General features: G+C 36.7%; 1 protein-coding gene across 2 annotated transcripts in view; it reads left to right on the top strand.

Annotated features, from left to right (window-relative positions):
• The window catches only part of LOC131986864 (protocadherin-9), a 245,107-nt gene extending 219,501 nt beyond the window's left edge, over positions 1-25,606 (top strand). For both annotated transcript variants that reach the window (XM_059352012.1, XM_059352004.1), the window contains exon 5: positions 23,537-25,606. In XM_059352012.1, coding sequence (XP_059207995.1) covers positions 23,537-23,907 — 371 coding nt within the window. In that variant the 3' untranslated portion in view covers positions 23,908-25,606. The remainder of the gene's footprint in view (positions 1-23,536) is intronic.
• Positions 25,607-26,056: the final 450 nt, after the last annotated feature.

Raw genomic sequence — 26,056 nt, 5'->3', positions numbered from 1 at the left:
ATGAGGTCATATTGAAGTGGAATGTGACAATTAAAAATAAGTAGTGGAAAAAGTACTGTAATTTAGCTTTAAAAAGCCTTAAAACACTCTATTGGTTTCTGTGACAGGATTCTCATTGACTGAAGTTTAAGACACTAAAATGCATAATTGGGTGTAAGGAGCCTTAAACTGAGACTGCTGAGAAATAAAATATCATTGTGATAAGTGGGAGTTTTGATGAATATTTCTTTTTTTTTACTTCTTCCAGATGGTTTTATTTTGTCCAAAGAGTGACAGCAACCCACCATATCTTTTTTGGTAATTGTGAGGAAAAAATACTACCTTTTTATTTTATTTTTTTCCACTGCTGGCTCTTCAGAAAAAGTATTAAGGGCGGGCATATTAGCCTCTTGCAATTATTTGGGCGGTTGAAACTTTTTCCAGAAATCTATGTTCTTGTGCTGTACTGCTTTTTGGGTATTTGATATTCATGTATTGTTAGATGTTTTCATTATTTTGTCCATCCCTGCATATGCTTTATCACTGTGAGCGCTGAGTGATTTGCCAAGGGAAGAGGGATGACTGCAGAGGAGCCTTCCAATGTAGGTAACAGTAAATGTCCTTGACAAGTGCACAGTTTGCAAAGGAGCAAATTTAATTTCCATGGTTTGAAATTTCAAAGGTATCACCTGCTGTAATTGCTTGACGAGGGAATCCATAAATCATTGTTCAGTAAGGTCATCTTGTAATTTCTTCCCTAATGCTGGCATTTATTTTCCTAGCATCCACTCTTTCTTCTCATTTAATCTAGCCAGGTCATTTGAGAGATTAATTGCTGCCATCTTCAAAAACAACAAATTAGTTTCACACATGTTCCGACATTAAGGCTGAGTAACCACACATATCAACAGCCGCCCAGGCAAAAAAAAAAAAGAAGTTGTTCTACATTACAGCTGGATGTCACATGAGTTTGTCAGCGTTGCGCCTTTTTACGGAGCGATCATGATAAATGTGGTTTGAGCCCAGAATGAGATGTGACGTCCGTGCAGTAGAAAGCACATTTTACAGCCGACATCTACAGTAATTGGGCTACAGACAATGTTTGAATTGTAATCACCTTCACATAGTAATATGTTTTTCTTTCCTTTCGACAATCTGCCTTCAGGAACCCCATCAAAGGTCAGAAACAATATCAATTAAATCCTTGTCTGTGATTATCACACGTAATGGCTGCTTCTGATTCCTATCTCTATTCCAAAAGGCAAAAAATTGATGGCAACTGCAGAAACTCATAGAACATCCTGAGCCTTTGATCACATTGGAGTGCAAGGAAACACATCAGTCATTGAAAAGGGCACGTTTAACAACAGTTTAAGGCTCTAAAGCACAAAGAAACAACTGGACATAGTTTTATATGTTCGCCAATTCTGACAGTAGCAGCCAGAATCAAGTGTTGTACATCAAATTATTCAGGAGGAAATACATTTTATTTCTTTTTGGTGCAGTTTAAGTCACTATCATGCATTGCCTTTATGAGAGCACACCGTATTTGACTTAAAACACTTTTTTTAAATAGTGTTTTCTTGAATTTCTCCACATTCAGTTCAGTTCAGTTCAGCTTTTATTTCGAACATGTGCGAGTAACACAACAAAGTAAACAAAAACATCCAATGAGAATAATCAAAACAAAAAAAAAATACCAATAGTCAAAACAAAAGCTGTAATGTGAACGCAACATGTCCGAAAAGGAGTAGGATGAAGCATATGCTTATTTAAACCTACACATTCTCCACTACTCAATTAACACTTTTCTTTATTTTTTTCCCCCTAAACATACATATTTAAATAATACATATTTACAAAAAAAAAAAAAAATTTCAACCAGGGAATTTTTTTTTTAATGTAAAAAGTTCTATTGATGTGGAGCTCCATGCAGTTTGCAAATACACCTTTTACTCTGTGAGTAACAGCCATTTATTTGATATTATCATGGGTATTTTTTTAGTAGACAAAGTTACAATAATATATTTCCTATCATATTCTTATGCACCATGAGTGCAGATTGTTGTAAAGGCACCATTCCGAAAAAAGCTGAAAATCTCACAATTCTGACACAATTTAAATCTTGTCTCTAGCATAAATGGTACCAATGTTTTTGATGTATTTTGTAGAATACGTCTCAATGCTGCTCTGGGCTTTCAGGGTAACAGTTTCTTGTTGAACATAGAAAGATGTAAAGGTTGTTCTGTGAAAGGGCTTTGTAAGAGTCATGTAGTCTGTAGTCAAATAAAAAAAAGGACAGACATGTGGCACATATATAACCAAGAAAAACACTGTTCTTGTGACATTGATGAAGCACAAGCACTCATACAAACTGCTCACTACTGTATAATTACTAACTAATTACAGTTTGAAGCGTAGGGACAGCAAGTGGTGTTTTTTTAAGTTACAGCTCGGCAAATCAGACTCCTGTTTGTCCATCTGCTTGCCTTGATTTCCAGTATGACTCCAGTACTTTATGTATTTTTAATTACTCTTAATTGTCTTCTTTTTATTCCTTCAATTATTCACATGAATATTCTTTAAAAACATTTTTTTCTTTTTTACATAAAAGCACACATTTGTTTTTGTTTTTTACTCATGTCTGTGCAGATTTTATGATATTTTCCACATGTTTTTTCCAACACATTCTTTCATATGTTGGTATAGATGCGCTGGTCATATGTAGGGCCATATTGTAGCTCCAGTCCTCCTCACAGATGGAGATTGGAAGAGGCTTCTGGGTTGCACAGCCCTCCTGCGAGGATGTGATGGACACTTAATTACTTGGCTGACAGAAGTTATTCGCCACCTGCGCCCAACAGGGGTCTCTGCCAGGCCCTGACCTCCACTTCCTCCCAGTGCACCCTCCATCTCACAAAGCAGATTTATGCATATGGCTATCACTCATACTTCATGTTATCATTATCAGCCGTCCATTTCCTCCATGTTTGCGTTTTGTCATTTTTTTCAAAGCCAGCATATGCACCGAAATTAGAACATCTTTGCGTCTGTAAGTCTGTAAAATACATTATCACTCACTGATTTCCCTCATTTAATATATATCAATCACACCAGTGGAGGTTTAGCGTTCCCTGAGATCTGTGTGTATGAAAGAAGCATTAGCGAAGGATTTTTAAACCGTGAGACGCAGATGTGCTTTAAAACTGACATGGATTTGTATGTCACACCCGCACATCTGGAAATTGCCATATTCTGTTAACACCTTAACAGCGCTGCAAGCAGACAGCTCTCAGTGTTAAAGAGCGCATGCTAACTTTTCCTTTCACGTGCAAATTATGACACGTTTGCTTACCTAATTTGGAGACACGGTTGCGAACACTTGATTAGCTTATGTTTAGCTGTTTTAACATGTTTTCATTCTTTGTTGAAGTACAATTAAATCAGAAATAACTCTTTTCTTCTTCTCCTCTGACTAGTATGTAAAGACTATGGTATAGGATTGTAAAGATAATCCATGCAATATATATAAATGACCTTGAAACACAGAAAGAAAAAAAGCTGCATGTATGTACCAAATCAATAGTCACTGGCCTTAATTTCTCAAGCTTACCTTAAATCCATTTAATTCAGTGCAGTTATAATAGACAGTACGGCACCGTCCTTTCCCTCAGGTAATTATGAATAAATGTATATGTGGGCAGAGCATGCTCTGAAATTACAATTATTAACAGAGAGGAGATGTACCTCAACGTTGCAATTACAGAACTCCCGGGGGATTAACAAGGTTCTGTTTTATTATCAAATTCCTTCAGGCTCAAGGTAATGATCAACACACAGAATTACATGTCTTTCTGTCACTACTTCACTGTAGAACTTATCACTCTCCACTCTTTTCTCTCTCACTCTTTTTTTTTTTTTTTTTTTGCTATTCCACTTTTGCTGCAAGTAAGCAGTTACGGTCCCTGCTGTGTCCCCTTCCTCTTTATGCTAATGCTCATGCTTATGACTGCATGTGTGGGCTTTGCTAGGAGAGAGCATGCCTGTAAAGTACTCTAAATAATTTTATGAATAGCTAGCACCATATTTGTTACACTGCTGTTGCTTTCTGCTACAGGCCATTTAGCCGTCCTTGATGCTCATTCACACTCTGAGTCTTTCTCAGCTTGTCAAGTGACTCCAAAAGAAGTAGACAACAGGCCACATTTATCTGGAATTTACACACACACACACCATAAAAACCCATCTTGTCACTAAAAAAAATGAAAAGAGGTAATGATAGTGCTAACTTTTTTTCATATTACTGGTTGATTGCTTGAAATTAAATGGATAATAACACATAAGTCTTTTGAAATATAGCCTGTGTAGTAATTATTGATTATTTAAAGTTCATCAGATATATCTACAGCAAAAACATTTACAACACATCATTTTAATCTTTTTATAGCGATAGGGCATGACTGTGGTACAACATGTGTGTGCTACAAAAATAAACCGTAATCTATAAGAGGCCCGACTACACACACTGTGGTAAACCACAAGGGTGAACCCTGTCTCCTGCTAATAATATTCATACTCAGCCTATTGCAATAACAGTTTACTGATTGTTTTTTTGCAGTTTTTACAGGGAACATTTAGTGGCAGTGTTATAATTTCTACACAGGGTGAAGGATGTTGCTTATATTGGGAAGTCACAGACTCAGATTTTGGAAATCAGTGTTGATATATGTAATATTTATTATCATACTACATCCAATACCTTTACATTTGTGTATTTCTTTAACCATTCTGTATTTTAGTTTAGTTTAATTATTTTATAGAGGTCAATATTGTGGCCATAACTTTAGTACGGGTGCCCGAGAAATAAAAAGTACTAAATATTGATAGTAAACATTTTGGAAAACTAATTTTAAAACATGCATATTTATTAAATATAGTTTTCATTTCATTTCTGTTTGCCTGATTGTATTATTTATAAAAAAAATATATTTTAGCTGTCATTACATTTAAGTTTTTTGATAATGTACCAAAAGTTCACCAATAGTACAATTAAGCATATTTGTGTTAGAATAAACAGTCATTTGAAAGGGTTTTTATAATAACTTAACAACAGAATGTGTTCAGTTGAGTGATTAAATAACTTTTCTAAATTAAAAGGTGGCTTACAGTTTCATAATAACATCACTTGATGCAATACACTCTCAATTTTACAATATAAAACAGTGCATTGAGCAAATAATAGTTTGCCATTTAACAGAGAACTTCTTAATACCAGTGTCTCTAAAGTTTGAAATTCAACCATAAAACTGATCTTAGCTCAGTGCTGTTTAAATTCCACCTATTGTAGTTTGCAAAAAAAAAACATTTTTTAAATAAACATTGGTTATGTTGCAGTATATTAATTGTCTGTGTTTGACTATTCTGCTAGTGAAATACTGCTGTTGACACTCATGAATGTCACGGTTTTCAGTAAACACGTCTAACATTAAGATTTTTATTTTGCTTACAGTGATGAAAAGCAATAAATTGTCATCAATGCACTTGCAGCAATGACAATTTCTTAGCTTCTCATTCCTTCCAGATTAAAATCAATACCCGCTGCATACCACAAAGAACCTAATCACAAATAAAAACATGAAGACAGTGTTTTACCGTGAAGCAACTGAACCACTGGGCCACATTGATGCTTCAGTCATTATTTCTCCCATTTAGATGGTTGAATCTGCGAGTGTCTTGTATATATAGGACAAAGTGAATTGCAGTCATGGTGCAGCGTTACTGTATTATGAGGTCAACATGATCATTATCTGTATCTGTTAAATTACTTTCACCATCACAGACACAGCAAGCTCATGATGATTAAAAGATTATACCCTCGTATTGAATTTGAAATCAATTCCTCATATCTCAAATGTCAACACAGAGACTGTTAGTGACTGGGAATATGTGTGTGTGTTCAAACCAAGGACTTGTAGACCAGTGGCGGTTCTAGACAGGGGCCTCCAGGGGGCGCTGCCCCTGACAAATTAATGATAAAATGATAAATTTATATCTATGAACGACGGAACAATTCTTACCTATTTTTGTTCAAACAATATCTCATTGTGCACAAAAGAAACCCAGAATGTGTACACTACTGGTCAAAAGTTTTAGAACACACCAACTTTTCCAGAATTTAGTTGAAAATGATGCAGTTTAATGTCTCAGTGTACTCTGAAATTAATGCACATTTGCAACATTTAAAATTCTTTATTGAGCATGATAGTGTTGTGAAAGTAAAAAAAAGATTCAAAATCACATTTTATGTTGGACTAAAGGACTAAAAAAAGACACAAAATGACAAAAAAAAAGACACCAAATGACACAAAATGACTAAAAAAGACACAAAATGACTAACAAAGACATGAAAAGAATTCAAAAATGGACAAAATAGCCCAAGACTCCATAGAGTTAAGTTGTTAACCCATTTCTTGTTCCCTGAAAAAGGCCTACTTGTATAATTCTGAAATGTACATTATTTTGCAGGTTTGGTTAAGCTTACCTTTTTTTATTTACCTCTGGCAGTTCACCACTTACCTTTGGACCCTTTCAAGCTGTTCATTTGACTTGAACTGCTTGATTTTCAATAAAAAACTGGAAAAATTGGGGTGTTCTAAAACTTTTGATCGGTAGTGTACATTGTATAATAGTTTAATTGTGCAATAAACGCTTGTGTATATTTTAAAAAAATGATAATTCTCACTGTACTGCACTTTCAAAATAAAAAAAAAATAATTGTGCACCAATATGATAAATAATTGTTATTGTTAGTAAGTCTCATTGTTTCAATCAGTGTTTTGTATCTTCCAAATATACTTCAATGAGACTTTAAATTAAGCTAAAATAAAGGTTTTGAATGCTAAATATCATCTTTGCCCCTCTGATTAAACACTGGCCCCCACAGTAACACTGGTCTAGATCCGCCACTGTTGTAGACTTTTCATTTTTTTTCATTTTTCAACCACATTAGTGGCATGGCAGCACTTTGGCCAGGTCTTGACATGAAACTTGGCGTAGATACTGAAAGTCCCAAGAGGAAGAATTACAGCCAAGTGCAGATTCAAATTCCCTCTTATCCAACGAACTGTGAGCAAAAAATAATTGACATTATATAAATGACATTATTTTTTTAACCAGAAAAATAAACAAGGGGCCAAGTGTCAAAACTGAATCTGTTATAACACACAGCATGCGTCTCATTGTTATCATCAGTGCTGTTAAAGGTCTTTGACCAGAAATGTATTGGATCCACTGCTGAGATGAGCAGGCATACTCACTGACTTAGAACAGAAATTAGATTACAAGGTCAGTGGCTGAGTCTAATGCAGTGGAAGATTAGAGAGGGAGAAGAAATCTTTTTTACATGCCTATTGTTGTCATGGGGACTGAGCACTTGCACTGAGCTGTAAAACAGCATTTCCAATTGTGTTTCAAAAACCGAATGTTGCCATGTAGAAACAAGACGAGATGTGAGTTACTAACAAAAAGAAAAGGTCTTTATCTTTAGGTATCTTTTTCCCCCGCATTTATTTCATGATTATATCTTGTGTTTTAATAAGAAAAGTTGTGCCATAGCTCCTATTCAAGGATTTTATTCATATGAAGCATATAAGCCAGAGACCCTTTCAGACATGGAAGCTTGCTTAATTTATCTGACTATGTAATGAATTTGGCCTTTCACACATAAATCTCACAGATGTTCAATAATGAGTCTGTTTGATACTCAGTATCGTTAATGACACAGCTGCAATGCTCACACAATATTTGATATCTGCCTTCCTCAACCATCCAATAAAAAACAACATACAAACACTCATTTTTCTTTGGTATCCCACACTGAAGCTGTCATATTAGTTATATAGCCAGTAATAAAATGACTAATTTTGTCATTTGCAGATGTATAAATGGATAGACAGTAGTAATGGATGAATGGTTGATATGGCAGCACAGATAACTATCAAACTGAAGGTTTGAATGTCAGAAATGTAACTTGTATCAGAGATGGCAGCGCTGTCAAAACAAGTCAACTAAGATCATTCTCTCCTTTATTTTATATTCAAAACAGTTCGCATTTTGTTACATCAAATAAGAAACATTTGTAATGATGTTCAATGCCTTGAAAGGATATATGCAATACTATATGTGTATATGAAGATTGGTGTAGTAATCAATAATACACTGCATCAAATGAATAGAGCTTGGTGATTTTTTATTCCTAGCCGTGCTCTTTGCAAATGCTCCAGGACATATACTACATACTTACCATATATAGAAAAATAGCAGTATGCAAAAATGCATGTGCATTATTTTCACAATACCACTGTGTTGTCCAAATGTGAACAAGGTAGCATTGCATAGCTATAGTGAAAGTGCAATATGTACTGGCTCACGCAGGAATCTGCAAAATATGCAGAAGCATGTGTAGAAGAAAACAATACAGCAAAAAGCTCAGAAAGCTTTGGATTCTGGTGCATACAAATGTAGCGAGCAGCCCATGGTGACTTGTTTAGTTTCTGCAGTGCAGTTCACATGCCCGGCCTCACTTTCCTCATAGTTGGCTTAGATTTGAGTTGCTTGGTCACAGAGCATTGTACAGTCTAATAGCTGTAGGCACAAGTTTGGATGCTGAGGCAAAGAGTGAAGATGTTCTGTGCTGCAGTTTCATCTTGCCACAGAGGGGGTGGAAGGTGTTTCGTACAATGGAGTCTAGTTTAGTCCTCATCATCCCCTTTGCGGGTGCCTCCAGGCCAGACAGCACTTTTTCACCACTTTGTTAATCGAGCTTACTTTCTGCACCTTTTATTCTAGCATGCCACCACAAAGAACAGTGTTCTGGTCTCCCAAACTGATAGAAAATATCTAGTCTGTTGCACCGAGCCCCATGAGAACAGTCTAATTTGCCCTTTTTTGCACCATTCTTCTATGTTATCAGTGGAGTACAGTTTGTCCTTAATATGGAAATCCAGGCATGTTTACAGCTGCAGCATTGCCACATTTTCATTGTGCTTACTGACACCGTGGAAGTTTGTTTTTCCCCCAGAAACATAAAACATTTTTTTTTTTTTAAATCCATCATAAGCATGTATGTCGGTAGCCGATACCTGGATTGGAATTGATCCAAGCATGTTTGATGGATTGGTATGGGCCAGGTGAAGCCTGATCCACTTTGGATCCTTTGTTTGTTTGCTTGAGGTACTCCAGCTGTCAAAATCTTCCCATTGAGCCCAATTAAAACACTTGACCATGTTTTAATGCACAACACTTTGAGTTAGTGCAGTATGTCAGCGTGTCATTTTAGCAACCTTTGTTAGCTGCACCCCACTCCTAAAGTGCTGCTGTTGGTTCAATTGCATTTGAACTTTAGTATTTACTTCCCTCATGTGGGAGTCTGTCCAAATCCTTATCAACCTTTCGGCTACACAGTGACACTCATATCCAGAAATTTTTAACAAAACATTACAGGACATCTGACAAAATATGAAGGATAGGAAAGCTCTGATGCACTGTTACTCAGCATTAATGTACATTTTTTAAACTATGCAGACATAATATGTAGAAAAAATATAAATATCAAAAAAATAAATGTTTGTTCCATCTGGACAAATATGCAATATTGCAGTAAAAGACTTTGATCTGGATTGCAGCCACAGAGAGAGTGATTTGTACGGCTCATATTGCAAGCCTTTTTTCTCTTCGGGCTTTTAAACTGATGGTTCTACTTGCTCCAACTGACAAAACTCTCCACCGGTCTCATGTACTCCTCCTCACTGTTGCAGTCTAAAGGGCAGCAGTCACCTGAGAACTTTTGTAGGTGGCAGAACTGCAAATGAAATTTGCGGAGCACAGTAGAAGATGAGCAGGAAAGGCCACAGTCTCTTAGAGCAGCTCTGTGCTGTCTGACGCTGTGCTCTGCAGAATCTGTGGCCAGTCCACAATATCTGATTCAGGTCAACCCTAAGCTTCTCCCAAAACATGAGAGGCCAGGTGGGTTTGAATGCACTGCAGAACTGCAGAAGTATATCACTCATTGCATTTTTCATTTATCGAAATTTAGTATAAAAGTCTAGAATCAAATATGCATTGGGTAAAGCTTAAGAGAATACAGCCTTGTCCTCACTGACTTATATAATGTATCTTGGAGCTACAAAATACCAACAACATTATAAATTAATAATTATTACTAGTCCATATAGGGAAACATCAAGTCGGCTTTTTAATAAGGTTAGAAAGAAATATATTGACTCCTTAAACAACAGTTTAATTTTTAATGTTACTTTACAAAAATTCAACAACTTTGATCGAATATTCTACTTATAGTGGATGAGAAGTTAAACCCTAGAGTGGTGCAGTGGAGTTTTGAGGGAAACACTGAGTGAAGAGAGCATTGGGGGTAAAGGGAAAGAAATATGTTTTGGATTACTACGTTTTCATAGCTTCTGTGCACCTAAAAAAAATTAAATACTAATCAGAGTGATCCTTACTGTGACATAAAGGCTACAAATTTGAAGTTAGACTCAAGACTGCAGTAGAGGTAAAAGAGGATTAGGAAATAATTGTTTCTCATGTGAATACTATTTACCAACTGATCTGATATATTTTGATCAAAAGACTGAAAATTGTTATAGTCAATTAGTTGCCTAGGCTGTCAGTCCACATGCAATTTGAAATAGCTGTAGGGCATTTAGACCACGCTACTGCCCAATTACCACTTAGAATGCTTCTCAAATTATACATAATGATGCCAACCCATAAAACCCACACATAATACATTGGTTAAATAATTAGCAGTGTGAATATGTATGTGTAATTTTTGTTACTTTATCAGATAAGTAGAGCATATAGTACAATACATGTATATATGTACAATATGTGGTATGTTTATTGCCCAGTGTGCATCTGTTAAATAAATCAAGCGATTTTTGACAAATGAAACAGATTGACATTTCTTGAGCTCAATTTCCACCAAACTAACATCAGTAGCACATTATTCCCTCATGCACTGAGCTGTAAACAGTGCTTTTAACAGGAAAAAATGTGTGGGTCCAATACAGAGTAGCTTGGGTTGAATATTTGAATTACAAATTGATCTGAGAATAGTTTTAAGTGAGGTCTAAGTCAATAATATTTATCAGGGATCATGGAAATTATGTAAATGGGAGGCATTTTTTGACAGGCTTTGTGTTTTTGTTTTTCTTACTATTGCTCACCTTCTCTTTGCAATTCTTCTCTTCCATCTTGCACGCTCCTCTCTTCTATCTATCTGACCACCCTTCGCTTCTCTTCTCAAGCTTTGTCTTCTTTTTCTATTTCCACTGCCTCCTGCCCTTCATCTCCTCTCATGAGAAGCTGCTGCCTGGCCTCAAAGGGAGCACTAGAAAGGATCCATCAGCCAGACTAGTATTCTCTGGAGGACGCATCCAGCGTGTTACTCTGTTCTGCTCTGCTCACTATCATATCTATCCAACCCCAGATAGCCTTTACTGTAGATCATAGGACCTGTTTTCAAATTTGCTGCAAAGCTGTATGGAGCTGTAATTCTATGCTTTGTTGGACACCAACCGCCATATCACTCACACATTTCCCAAAGCCATTTACAATATATTTGTTCTCGGCGCAGCAGATCTTTATGAATACAGGTTATGTTTATAACACTGTATATCATTACATGCCGTGGTGTATACAGTGATGGATTGGCGGTGTGTGTATGTATGTATGGTTTGTAGTGGGGGATGAATGGGTCACAGAGAAAATCTACAGCAGATTTAAAGCATGGAGAATTAATCTTCCAGATGTGTCTTGTTGGTTTTTGAACAGCAGCTGGAGACAGCGGTATGGCACTTTGAGCCTCCATGCTGGACCAAAACAAAGCCTCATTCATCCCCAAATAACAACATCTGGGCATGCTAACAGCACGGATAAATAAACAAGCCCTATGGACACTAAATCCCCCGCACTCAATCACTCTCTCCCTCTCTGCTCGTTCCCCCTCGCCATTCTGAAGGCTGTAGGTTGTTGGTTTGGGACCGACACATCAGCACTGATAGTGTGCATCCAATTAATTAGCCAAACGTTATCTCATTAGTAATAGCCGGCAGACTGAAACAAGAATACTCCCCTATAGTTGCGAACAACCTCTGGCCAAAAATGAGGATGATTCTCTCCTCCTCTGTAACCTCGGTGATCTGTTGATGCTGAGTAGGAGGACTGGAAGAGAGGCATGTGAATACTGTTTGGTCAAAGTATCCATCGTTAAACAACCATTGCTCATGGCTCACATTTATTCAACAGCTTCTGTGGAATTAAACAGAGCGGCCCCCAGCACATCCTAATGACTCCGTATCAGGAGGCAATCTAATGGTTTCTTTGTCTTTAAGTTATCCGTCTTTGTGGACATCTGCAACATTTGCACAGAGCTGTAAGCAAAAGTAAGCACCATCTGACACGGTTCTGAATCCCTTGCATTCCTCAACACCTGTGCCTCAATGTTATTTAAAGCACTCAGGGGCTCTGCACCAAACATCAGCCACCGGCTATTTGCTTGTTTGTGTGCTGTGTGTGTGTGTGTGCGTGTGTGTGCTGTGTGTGTGTGTGTGTGCGTGCATGTGTGTGTGTGCAGGAAGAGAAACTTGACTTCTTGAGCATAGTAACCATGAGCAACGAGCTACGCACAGACAAAGTAGCACTAAACAATGCGGAAGCCATCTCCAGTGAATGAAGGGAACTTGAACGTATATTCTGCTTAATCTATGTAGAAAAGCTGCGACTTTGCAGAATGAGCTGAATATGCACAATGATGCTGTTGAACTGAGGTGTGTCGATTCTTTGTGAGAGAACGTCGATACAAATAAGGTTCTGTGTCTCACCTTCACTAAAAGAATTTAAATGAAAGAGATTTTTTAGTTGAGCAGTAATCATTTTTGCTGGTTTTTTTCTCCACTCTTGTCAAAAACTGGACATATCATAGCAGCACCCGAAAATAGGAGGAAATAGCTTATTCAAGACCAGGATTCCATAAATACTGCCTTTGCATGGATTTGCATATAACAAGAAAAATGCTAAATCAAAGACTGCTCTACCATGCAGCACCTTCTCATTTATCTATCTATCTATCTATCTATCTATCTATCTATCTATCTAGTTTTCTGTGCATCTTCCAGTAGCTTCAGTTAAAACAGATGCCTTTCTAGGGCTGGGTATTGTTTAAAAGATTATAATACTGTGCTTCATTTGTTACTTTTTTACATAAAAAAAATCATTTTTACACAAATATAAGAAATCCTCCAACCCATATGACCACATTTTTCCTACTCCTAACTATGACCTACAGAAGCATTTCCAAAAATTAAATTTGACATTTCACATTTTAAACCTTATGAAACAGTCACAGTAATGCAACAAAATAGCTAAAAGTACATGATAGGCGAGACAAAAGATGTTTTTGAAAGGTCGTAACTGTAATTTCCCAGCTTGGGATACATAAAGTATATCTATCTATATCTATCTATCTAAGTCATGAGTATCTTTTTGACATAGCATATACAATAATGAGCTACATGCAAGAGTCATGAATAAGTACATTTTCTATATTTCACAGGGCCGGATGGGATCTATTTCAGATTTACGAGCTTGTTTGCCGATGTGCAGTACAATGGAGTTACATACCCAGCAGCCTCTTATCTGCAGTTGTAGTGTCATGGTGTGCTGCTGCTTATCTGTCCGCAGCTCTTCAGCAGGAGTAGCGGGGTGTCACTTGACACCCTCTGGGCTTTTCCAAGTCACATGGTTTACAGCAGTGACAGATTCTTGATTATGCACTCAGCATGTATAGCTATGTTACTATGCATGAAACAGCAAAGGAAAATGGTATGTAATCAAAATACACACCCATTCAGTGTCACTGACAATTTGCTCAATCACCGACATATTCACATGGTTACATGACACGAGATGTCGTCCTGATTACAGAGTGGGAGGTCACAATGCAACGAGGCCAGCTAGCTTTTGTTTTTGGGGCACAATACAATCAAAAGAAGCTAGCTCTAATAAGGCTTTATTATCAATGTCTGTCAAGTTGAGTCAGATACAATCAAAGACGTCTATTCACAGCGAAGATTATCACAAAGAACTATGCAGGAAAAAAGATGGAAATAAGGATTTGTCTCTGAGTATTGTGTGAATTGATTAGGCAGATATGAAAACTATAGAAGGTCAGGCCGCAAGAGAAATAAGTCAATGACAGACTGAGAGGAAAAAAAGTAAACAAAGGAAAAGACAATGCTAATAAGGTGGGAAGTTAGGGAGGCTATAGATTGTGCTTAATAAACGCATGCTAAATCTGGACTCATTCTTTTAAAAAGTCATAAAGTCGGTTCCAGAGGGAGGAAGGCTGTTGGGAGTAGGTTCTACCTCGTACAGCGTCCTTTCAATTAAATGGACCAACAGATTCCTGCACACTGTTAAGGCTAGGGCTCCGTCTACATACGCATCAATAAGGAAGCCGGCAAAGAGAGATTGAGGCACAAATAGTGTGCTGTGTGGTGTTTTGGTTTCGTTTGAAATATTTGGACTGCTGAGTCGGAGTTTTGAATAAGCAAGTGTGGAGTTGGTTTCCTGGAGAGTGATATACCACAGTACTTTATTATGACGGGAACAAAAGAATTGTCTGCTTTTTTTTTCTTGCTTGGTAAAGGAGGGAAGATATTCTTACCCTGGAGATATTGCTGGGGTGTAAATGTGATTTGTTGTGCGGCAATGAAAAAGTTCAAGAAAAAAAAAAACCTGGATTTTGACTGTACAAGCACACAGTGTTTTATTTTGAATATCTCTCAAATGCATTTTATTAGATAACTGATTTTTTGGATGAGGTTTGGTCGAGTTTACAAATGAACTAGTACCACTTTAGATGGCAGAAGAGTTGGAGCTGTAGTGGTGGGCAGATCCAGAGGATACAGAGTATATGTAGTCCGAGCCTCTTCTCAGAGTTTTTTCTGACAAGTTATATGGAACAACAATTTTAAACAAAATATTGATTATAGCAGAGTATTTTCACATACTTTAAAACATGTCTCGAGTGGGACTTTAAGGGTTTGCAGAAGACCAAAGTTGGCAGCATTTCTTGTGCAGCTGGCCTGCTGTAGCTAGTTATTTATTGATTATTGTCACACTAAATATGATGGTATTTGGCTGTTTTAGTTTCCTCTTGAATACAAACATATGGTGTTATATCTTTGAGTATCTAGAATACTCCACAATCCTTTCATTTGCCCATTGGCCACTGCAGAAAGACCCTATGAAGCACAAGTACCCCTGGCTGAGAATCACCAGGCTATATTATATACATAATACTGCTCTTTTTGGATGGTTTTTTCTAAAGCTATCAGCTCTATGCCTCAAGTGGTCTTTTTTTAATCAGGTTGTGTTTCTGCATTGTCTCAAACAGCAGGTATGCACAGATTAGAAGAGAAAATGGCTGATTCAAATTATCCTCTGCTGCCCACTTGGGCCACTGATTGTACCAATCTACATGCAAATGGTCATGTTTATTACAGCCGGAGAATAGCAAAGCACAAAGTGCCCTTGATTAATGGCTCCGAAATACGGAGATTACAGTCACCCTAATTCTGCTGTAATCAATACTCAAACTGCTAATACCACATGCAGATATACTGTGATTCAAAAATCTGTCAGGGTTTTCATTTTTCTATTTATATAATTTTTCAAGCACCCGTTGATTAACGTGTTGGAATAAATGACGCCGGTGACATCACCATCATGGTGCCTTCATTATAATCATTTCCCTGACAATAGAAAAACAGCAAAAAGTCACATAAACGGCGGGTGTGTAAAGCGTTCCTCTGCTCAACGCTGCACACCATTTACATGTGCAAAGCCCTTTCCCTTCCTCCCATATCTCTTCAGTAACAGCTCCCCAGATGTCTACTCACTCGTCTGCAATCTCATTTGAGGAATTCATCTTACTGTCTCTCGGGTACCATGTATTATTGCTCTCTGTGGTTCTTCTTGCAACTATGATAATGTGTGTCTTGGTTAGACTCCTCACATGCCAATTATGAGTGCCTGTTATTGTGATGGACTCTACATTCATGCAGAAGAGTGACTGACTCTCTCTTCGGGGCCCAGCTTCCTTCACATCATATATCCAAATGTGCTGTCAAAGCCAGGACCAGGCAGCATGGCTGGGTGGAATATGAGCACATGTTCTTATTAGAACAGACTTATATCTGTTCATATTGTCTAACACATGAATGACCCACAAAGAGCCAACAAGTATACCTTAAAAATACCTTTTACCTCACCTCCCCATTTAAATTGGATTTGCATTTGGGTAAAAAGACATGAAAAAGCATAGGAACAGGAATTATATTTCCTCTCTGCATGAAAACACTTTTAACTGCTAACATATATTGAGTTGCATAGAGTTGCAGCCTTGCATAGTTTATATTCAAGGGGTGGCCACAAAAAGAAATCCAATAAAGCAGCACTGATGGGTCAATATATCCTTTTAAAGCTTATTTTGTTTGTCTTTTGTTGAGTCTTGACTTAACATATACATTTTTTTTTCAAATTACTTTACAAATAAGTTTAGAACTGACATTATAGCTATAGTTGCCATGTTAACCAAGTTAAATTTGCTTTATGAAACCGAAGCAACCAAGAATTAGTGAGTTTACCAAATAAGGCTTATTTGCATTAATTATGTATGGAACAGGAACAAGGTTTATTAGCTTTGTTAGACTGACAGTGCCAATGTTTTCCAACTTTAACCACAACAGTAAATAATATACAGTATTTTTGCATTGACATCAATCACTGCATGGCAACATATTGAGGTTTTCAGCTGAGCTTCAAGTCTCTTTGTGACCATGAGGGAGCAGCTTGAACCTTTGGGAGTGACCCATAAAGATCAGCAAACCAAAACAATTAGAGAAAGGCTTGATGCAGTGAAAGCTGCAGAATTGGTTATTGATTCTCAGTGGGATCAGCACCAACAGGCCTTTTTACATTAAAGTACATTTTTTTATTCAATGTCAAATATGTACAGGAATGTATTGGAGCTTAAAAGACCATTTACATTACCCATGTTATTTGATGTTATTGTTTCAATAAGAACAACTTAACTCAATTTGCTAAATAATTCATAAATGTACGAATAATAAGCTCCTAAGGTACAAGGTAATATAATTAGCATAAAGCCTCAATGTAAACCAGCATATGATTTCCCAAATACCTTCTGCTTCTGTAATAAGTCTTGGTAAGAAATACTCTCAAATTGTCTTCCTAAGTTTAAACTAATGAGTAGAAAAACAGGTCCAGACAGGGGTTTGAAAAAAATCCCTTTGAAATATTAGGCCGACAGAACTTACCCACCAGCCAATTAGCTTTTTGTGAGGCAAAGGGACAAATTAGGACAAATAGTTATCATTTTCTCTTTTAGGACAAAAACAGATGAATTCTTAGCCCTTTGAAGCTTGATTTACAAACACAGACAGAATTGGTTGCTTCTTTAAAACGAGGAGAATAAAACCAACTCAAAGGAGGAGAATTCTTCAAATAGCAGAGCTGTATTATATTTCATGCATTATGCATGCTTTTCTATCAAATGAGATTTAAACAAATACCACCTGAAACACTGACTTGTTTGATTTTCTACATCTGAATGGTGGTGCATGTTCATCAGACGAGTCCCCAGATGGTAGCAATGACTCAGGGAGGAGTGTCCCGCTGATGATTTGTTGTGATGTAGACTGACCTTCAACATTTTTTTTCTTTCTTTTGGCGAAGCAGGTTAGGATAATTTCTACTGTGAAAATATTTATCCCAAAGAGAGAAACATCCATCATTCATACCAAAGAAATAGTGAATGTGTGCTGTTGCCAATTACAGACTCTGGCACAGCCTCCATATTGACATTTAGTTGGTGAAAATGGTAGATTTCCTAACAGAGTCTGATAGTCTGTTGTTACTACTTTACTAGTGCTGCGTTTTATTTCGCTATCAGCAGCTACGTATATGCAGGAAATAGTGTCAAACTATCTCTTAAGTTATTTAAAGTTTGAGATTAAATTATATAAAAAAGGAGAAAGATGTAAAGAGAGTTGGCTTGTTTGGTTTGCCTAATTACTGAGTGAATATCAGAAACATCACTGCAGCTTATCATCTCTTGTAAGGATGTACATCAGTCTATGTACAGTGGATTATGAAGGCACTGTAAATGTCTCTATGGATTCCAATGACGGTGCTCAAAGAAACGCAGTCATCCTTTCATCCTCCTAAGATCTATAGCCCCCCCATGCTCTCCATCTCCCAAAAGCATGGCTCATTCATTTTTCAGACTGTTGGTTGGTTCACTGAATCCAGCTCTCTGAACTCACATGACCTGCACCTCATATGTGAGCTGGAGAGTCTCAATGAGCAGAAACACAGCCAGCTAGATTGAACTTAATCAAAAGGGATTTGAAATGTTGCCAAATCTAGACACAACAAGACTGACGACGGGTGCTTTCATTTGTCTCTCAGAAATTATATTCATACACGACCAAGGAAAGAACACTGTTGCGTTAATTGTGTTCACCAGCAAAGGTTTCCTTTGTGCTACTTTTTAGTACCAAGAACAAGACGCAGATGGTTGGGGGGAATATTTGGGCGTAATTGTGACTCTGACACAGAACGAGGGTCTTCTAGGCTTCTACTAAATAAAATGATGTTTTGTGGTTGAACAGTTTTAAAACATGTAGTTTTAACATAAAATGCAACACTTTAAAATTTACTAGAATACTTTATGTTAAAACAACCTAATTAAATTGCTGAATGTAATACTCTGTTTAAAAATGATTTATTTCCTGAATAATTACTATTATGTTCATTTTTATATAATAAAGGTAATCTTTTAGGCTAAACCACTTCAACCTACCTTTGTTTTGTTGGCTCAGCACAATTAATTCATGTACTAAAGTAGTTGTAACTACCCTATTAAATAAAGTTACTCTTAATAATATCATACAAGTTGAAATGGCCCAAGAAAATCACGTTAGTATGTTACAATTACCCTTACAAATCTAGTTAAATCTAGTTACCTGGTAATTAATTAACAGTAACACAAATACATCATGTTGACCCAACATATTTACATTTTGTTCACTCAATAAAACTGTTTCTCGCTAAATTAAAGCATTTTATTTAGGTGGAAATTATTTCCATAATTTTATTTCGTTCTGGGAACAAGTTATTTTTTTGAGTGTACCAAGAAGAAGACGCAGATGGTTGGGGTGAATATTTGGGCGTATTTGTGACTTTAACACAGAACCAGGGCCTCCGTGGTGAGCTCTGTGTGTGGCTACATTTCGGCATCAATAACAGCCTGAACTTTTCACAGTATTGATTGAACAAGGTGCTGGGAACATTCTTAAGAGATTCTCATTCTTGTTCACATGACATGGCATTGTTGATGCAGATTCATCGGCTGCACATTCATCCTATTCTACCAAATCCCAAAGGTGCCTTATGGATTGGGATGAGGCCATTGGAGGACACTTAACTCATTGTCATGTTGGAGGATCCAGCCTGAGGTGGTGTGTGCTTTGGGCCACGGTGTAATACAGTATACTGATCAAAGTAGCTATCAGAAGATAATAGTCAGGCGGCTTAGCCAAATAAAGGGGACACATCGGACAAAAGCACCACATTTTTTCCACATGCTCTCTATCACCATAGGTTTCAATTTTTGGTAGGAGCCACTTCATCAAGATTGTGGATCCGAGATGGCAGCCATATAAAGTCTATGAGAAACTCTATATCTTCCAAGCCAATTAAAAGGTCAATCTTGGTGTCAAAAGATACATTTTCTGTGTCAAGGAATCATTTAAAGATATTGAGAATATCACTAGAGATCTGACATGAGGGTGAAAATGAACATATCTATTTGATCAAATAATTATCTAGTGATATTCTCAATATCTTTAAATGATTCCTTGACCCAGAAAATGCATATTTTGACACCAAGATTGACCTTTGAAGTGGCTTGGAAGATATATTGGTTCTCATAGACTTTATATGGCTGCCATCTCCGATCCACAATCTTGATGAAGTGGCTCCTACCAAAAATTTGAACCTATGGTGATAGAGAGCATGTGGAAAAATGTTGGTGCTTTTGTCCAGCGTGTCCCCATTATTCTTAAATCTGGTCCTAAGCCGCCTGACTATAAGTAGACTGTGCTAGCAACAGGAAGGCATTTAAACAGTGCTCCATTGGTATTAAGTGGCCAAACAAATATTACCACCACACTGTAATAAGTTATTCTGTAGTCATTTCATTGTACTTAATATATTTGATAAATTGTATTAAATATAAATGCGTCCTTGATTTAGAGGCAGTTTTTTTAGTAACTTTTATATAAAAATGTTTGACATAGAATCTACTTATTTTGATCACATTAAATATAATCTTTATGTGTATGTAATTCTAAATCAAGAGAATTTTGAATTAATCCAACACAATAGAATTAGTCCGTTTTTAATTGACAGGCATTCCTGTTAAGTTATTAACTCAACTTGTAACATAGTTAGATTTAATTAATAATATTGCGTGCAATCTGTTGCCTAAATTTTATTGAGTACACTGTAAGACTGTGCTGTAAATTTACAGTCAAATTCTAACAGTATCTTCCTGTGAAAACAATGCATTGTGGGAGTTATCATGATTGCTCAGGCATTCCAACGATCAAAATCACATTTTTTCCCCTGGAATTGACTGTTTTCAGCTGAGCTTGTCGGGAAATAGAGCTGTTATTTTCGAAAAGAAGAAAAGTTTTATTTAATTTATTTTTCGTCTCGGCTGAAATAATCACAATGTGTTGTTTTTTCAGTAACCCTAATATAGAGTTTAAATGGATTAGTTATAATTTAGAGTTAAACATTCAAACATTTTTTTTTCCTTCATTACGAGACAGTTTGTCAGTAAACGGACCTGTATTTCTATAATACAGTAGAGGTACTGTAAATTTTACAGTAACTTACTGGCGAAACTGCTGCCAGTAATTTACTGTAATTTTACAATAAAAAGTTTTACAGTGTAGCTATTGTTCAACCTGGTCTCACAGAAATCCGTGAAATAGCCACGGATTTCGCTTAACTCAAAATCCGTGGAATAGCCATGGATTCGCTCAAATTTCCGTGAAACTGACACGGATTTGGCTACAATGCAAGTTAATGCCAGTCATATCCCGTGGCTATTCCAACATACAAAGTGATTATGTACATTCACTGAGTGAATATTTAGAAAATAAAACATATATTTCTCGCTAGAAATGTGATCAAAATCCATTTTTATGCAGAAACTAAGTCAAAATATTGATTTTTCACTAAAAATGAGAGAACTGTCCGCCATGTTTTTTGTTCTGACCGCCGGAACCTTGAAAGTCACGTGACTTGGAACAAACCAATAGCCACGGGATATGACTGTCATTAACTTGCATTGTAGCGAAATCCGTGTCAGTTTCACGGAAATTTGAGCGATTCCGTGGCTATTCCACGGATTTTGAGTTAAGCGAAATCCGTGGCTATTATCCGTTTTTTACAGTGAACTACTGCCAGCATAAACCTTTGACAAAAGGCAGGATGGATGCCAATCGGTTAATTCATTTGGTTTAAACCAAATTTTGAACTTACCACAGCGTGTTTAAAATCTTCTCCTGTCCAGTTCTGGTCAGTCTGGACCTCATGTGGCCTGGTTTCCTGTTCGTAGCTGACAGAGAGCTCCTCATGCTGCTCTGCATAGCTCTGTTGTAAAGTCTGCTGATTTGAGTTCCTGTTGCCTTCCTGTCTGCTTTAACCAGTGTGGCCATTCTCCTCTGACCTCTCATTAACAAGATGTTGCTACCAGACCTGCCGCTCACAAGATGTTGTTTTTCAAACCAATTTCTGTAAACTTTAGAGACTGTGGTGCATGACAATCCCAGAAGCTCCTCACAGCACCCATCAAGCCCCAACAATCATTCTACCGGCAAAGTCACATTTCTTCCCCATTTTTACTCCGAACAAAAACTGAACCTCTTGACAATCTATGCATGCATGCTATATTTCAATGCAGTATTGGCTGATTAGATATTTGCATTAATGAGCAGATTTACCACGGACGGCCATAGAGTTGGAATCATTTTGTTTTCAGACACAATCCTCTGTTAATTATGGTTTCATTCTCATTGTGATAAGTTTTGACAAGATATCTGACAAGAATTAATCACATCGTCACAATCATTTATTGGAAAGAGGTAAAAAAATATATATATTTTATTCCAACTTTATGGGCAACTGTGTATTTTTGAAATGGTCCATTCTGCATAATGAATAGTCTGCTTTTACTTCTGGTACTTCAAGTATATTTTGATGCCAATTCTTATGTACTAGTTGTGGCAAAGTAACTCCTAACCTTAACTGAGTTCTATCAGAACTATCAGATCAAAAAATGAAATATAAATTGTTTCAAATGCTTTATTTCAAATTTAAAATTAGTTTCTAAGACATGATTGTTTATTTTAAATTTGGGGGAAACAATGTGTTGGCAGATGTCATCAACTGTGGGTTTTATTGTTCCACTGTCATTGATTCAGGCTTTTTGGCTTAGTCTGTCATTTTTTTAAAAATATATATCAACTCAAATGTATTCAACAAGTACTGACAATGATACTGCTTGGTAGACTGAGATATAATTCTTTTGTGAATTCTTTATGTAGAATTATGCTAGAAAACACCCGAGTGTGATTACACTGCAAAAAAGCCAACTTGTATTTTTTGGCCAAAAACAGTGATTTAATTTGGTAAAACTTGAAAATATAAATTATTGACATTTAGGGCAATAATGTAAGTTAGCACAACAAAGGAAGCCAGTTGTCTGCTCAAAAACAAGTTGGTGAGTTGTTGTTACTTATATCTTTAAGTTGGGGTTCACAACAAGGGACAATAGTTCTGCTGACTCTTATTTCTTTGTTGTGAAATTTGGTCATTAGCGAAAGCTAGTGGCTAACTGATGCTAACGGCTAACTGATGCTAGCGGCGCTGCTTGTTACAGCTACAAGAGACAAAAAAATCCAGAAATACTTGGAGCAGTGTTGCTAGTCATTACTGACTTTAAAGTTTGTTTCATTCGCAGAAGAAGAAAATCAAATCCAAAAAATCAATGCGTATCAATGCTAACTCAAAATTGTGGTCACAACGTTAGCTGACATTTCATAGCGGCGTTACAATCGTGCCAGAGAAATTCAGAGTTGAGCAAACTCAAAAACAAAACTTAAAATATTTAGTTTAATTGTCCAACTTAAAATTTTATGGAAGTTTGTTGCCTTGAAATTTTGAGTTCACCCAACTTTTCTTTTTTTGCAGTGTATCTGTTTCAGTCCTTTTCTATGTACTAAGGAAAATACAGGTGGTGATGCAGGTATTATTGCTGATCTCACTATATATTCAACATGTTTTCTTTTTTTTTCTTCTTCTTCTTCTTCTTCAGATGGCCCCCTGGGACCTCGTGGTCTAGTGGAAGCCACAGAGATGTGCACACAGGAATGCCTCGTCCTGGGACACTCAGACAACTGCTGGATGCCCCCGACGTTAGGATCGTACCAGCAGCCCAAGTCCCCCGTCTCAAGCTTCGGCTCTCAGAGGGAGTGGGGTCCCAAGGAAAAACTTCTCAATGGACATACTCTGACCAGAACCTGGAAAAATGATGGTGGGCGGTCAGAGCATTTTGGTGACAGGAAGCAGTTTGGGAGCGGAGAGGGACAGTTCAGCAGCAGTGGCATGGCTGATATCCCTCTGGTGAGTCTGAAGTCCTGCCAGCCAGCCTCGTGTCCCGACAGCCCCAAGGACCAGCAGCTATAAGACGGACTTTGTTCTACGCTGTTGACGTCCAATGAGCTCCTGTCCTGTTTTATTACTTTCTTTCTTGTTTCATCTCTTCCCACTTAAGTTGATGCTTCTGCAGTGTGATAGCCACATGTACTATGTAGGCCACAAAACTATAGTGCTTATGCAGTGTTCTCTACAACTCGACTTTACTCTGGCTCTAGAGGGAACCGCTTTTACTTTTTTTTTTTCTTTTTTTAAATGAACCTCCATGGATTTCTTCAACGTAACATTTTCTGTCCACTTCATGTGTGATTTGGACAAGTGGAGGAAGGACAAGCGTATAATGGAGTAAAAAAAAAAAAAATGACAAGAAAAAAAAAAGAAACTACCATGGCTGACCAGTATATACAAATATTTGTGGTGTGGTTGTTATTGAGTTGTTCAGGACTATATTAATCAACACAATCAAAGAAAATGGAATTACATTTCAGAAAGTGTTGTTCTAATAACACTGTTAGTGGACACTTGTTTATTCTGTCATTGTCTGTGTGTTTGTAAATAAGACTTATTAACCACTATCATGTACCCGTAATAACCACAGTGAATAGGACAGTTCTTGGCTGTTGTCGTCATAATGGCTTGTCATCGGGATTTGGGATTCCAGCTGGACAAAGACTTATAATGTGGCATAATGTACAACAAGAAAACATTTACTTGATTCTTTAAAAACCCTATAGTTGATTTTGAAACAAATTTCCATTCCGTAATATACTCAATGTTGCCCATATTTCATAATTATTTCCTTCAAGTACTGCAAAACCACAGGCAAACCTTTTTTTAGAAAACATTTTGTATGAAGGATGTCAAGTGCTCAATATGTGCATTATAAAAACGAAAAAGCTCTGAAAGCTCTCCTCTATAAACTGATTTTGAAAGTGTTCAGTACAATTAAATAGCAATATATTTGTAAATGGCTAAATGTTTTATCTAACGTTGATCTTATTACTGTATAGATTTTATTCAAATTGTGATTTAACTGAGTGCAATCCCTCAGTAGTACCTGCAGTTTATTGACATGTGTAAATATATTATTTCCACACAGACTATTATTTTCCATACATAAGAAAAACACAGGTTAAGATAACACTTTAATCACTGTGCCTTCATGATGTTTCTTCAAACACTGAATTGTGCTTATTTTAATGACGAGAACATGTTGGCTACAAAGACTATCCTGTCTGATAATCAAATGCCTTATGCATTGAATGTTTGCCAAATTTAGAGACATAATCATACAGGTATTAAAGTACAGAATCAAGTTGTCGGTACTCGAAAAAAAAACACCAAGGCATGTGCAGATAATGGGTCGACCATGAAAGATCATCTGTCATTCCACTGTCTGAAAAAGTTTGTTTTATTCCACAGCATGGAAGGCAAATTACACAATGGAATAGCATGCTAAAAGATATAGCTTTTAAAAATTAGCTTGATCATTTTTGTGTCATTTTATTTTGTTGTAATAGAGTTGATTTGTGCATTAAGGAGACATTCAGTTTGTAAAGCACTTTCATATTTATGTCACAATATAAAGAAGTTAAGTGGGATGGAGTGATTTGCTTATCGCAGTATGTTTGTCAGTTGTGAGGGTGTTTGACATCACAGATACTGAAACAGTTAATCCTTGTTACTACTCTACAGTTATACAGCTACTGCAATAAATGTTTTAATTATGTGTATGCTTAATTTGTGTGCAGGATGATCACCTCAGTACTTCTGTGTTTCTTTGTGTAGATGTTTGCCCACATGAACCAATATTAAGGAATAATTTGGTACAAAATCTTATAAAACAGTAATTTATTTACATAGTACAGTACTCTCATGAGGGAATTGAGCTCTTCAAAACATTTTTTGTCTATTTTTCATTCTTGTATAAATGCCAAATTGTTCCCATTCGCCAATAGACCTTCAACATCACATGAACACAGCAGTTACTTTTGTTAACAGATTTACTTTGAAAATGAGGACAAGGCTATATTTTATATATATATAACAGAGAAAGACATATGTTGAAAACATCTTTTATAACTCTGTCTCCTCCTGAGTATTATTTGCTCTGGCCATTATTGCAATTAACATATTATGTTCTTAACAAAAGTATAAGTGGTTGGCATGGAGAAATCTA

This window comes from Centropristis striata, chromosome 2 (genome assembly GCF_030273125.1).
Source record: "Centropristis striata isolate RG_2023a ecotype Rhode Island chromosome 2, C.striata_1.0, whole genome shotgun sequence".
Taxonomy (NCBI): domain Eukaryota; kingdom Metazoa; phylum Chordata; class Actinopteri; order Perciformes; family Serranidae; genus Centropristis; species Centropristis striata.
The sequence above is the reverse complement of the archived record's forward strand: the minus strand, read 5'-3'. Positions and strand labels throughout refer to the sequence as shown.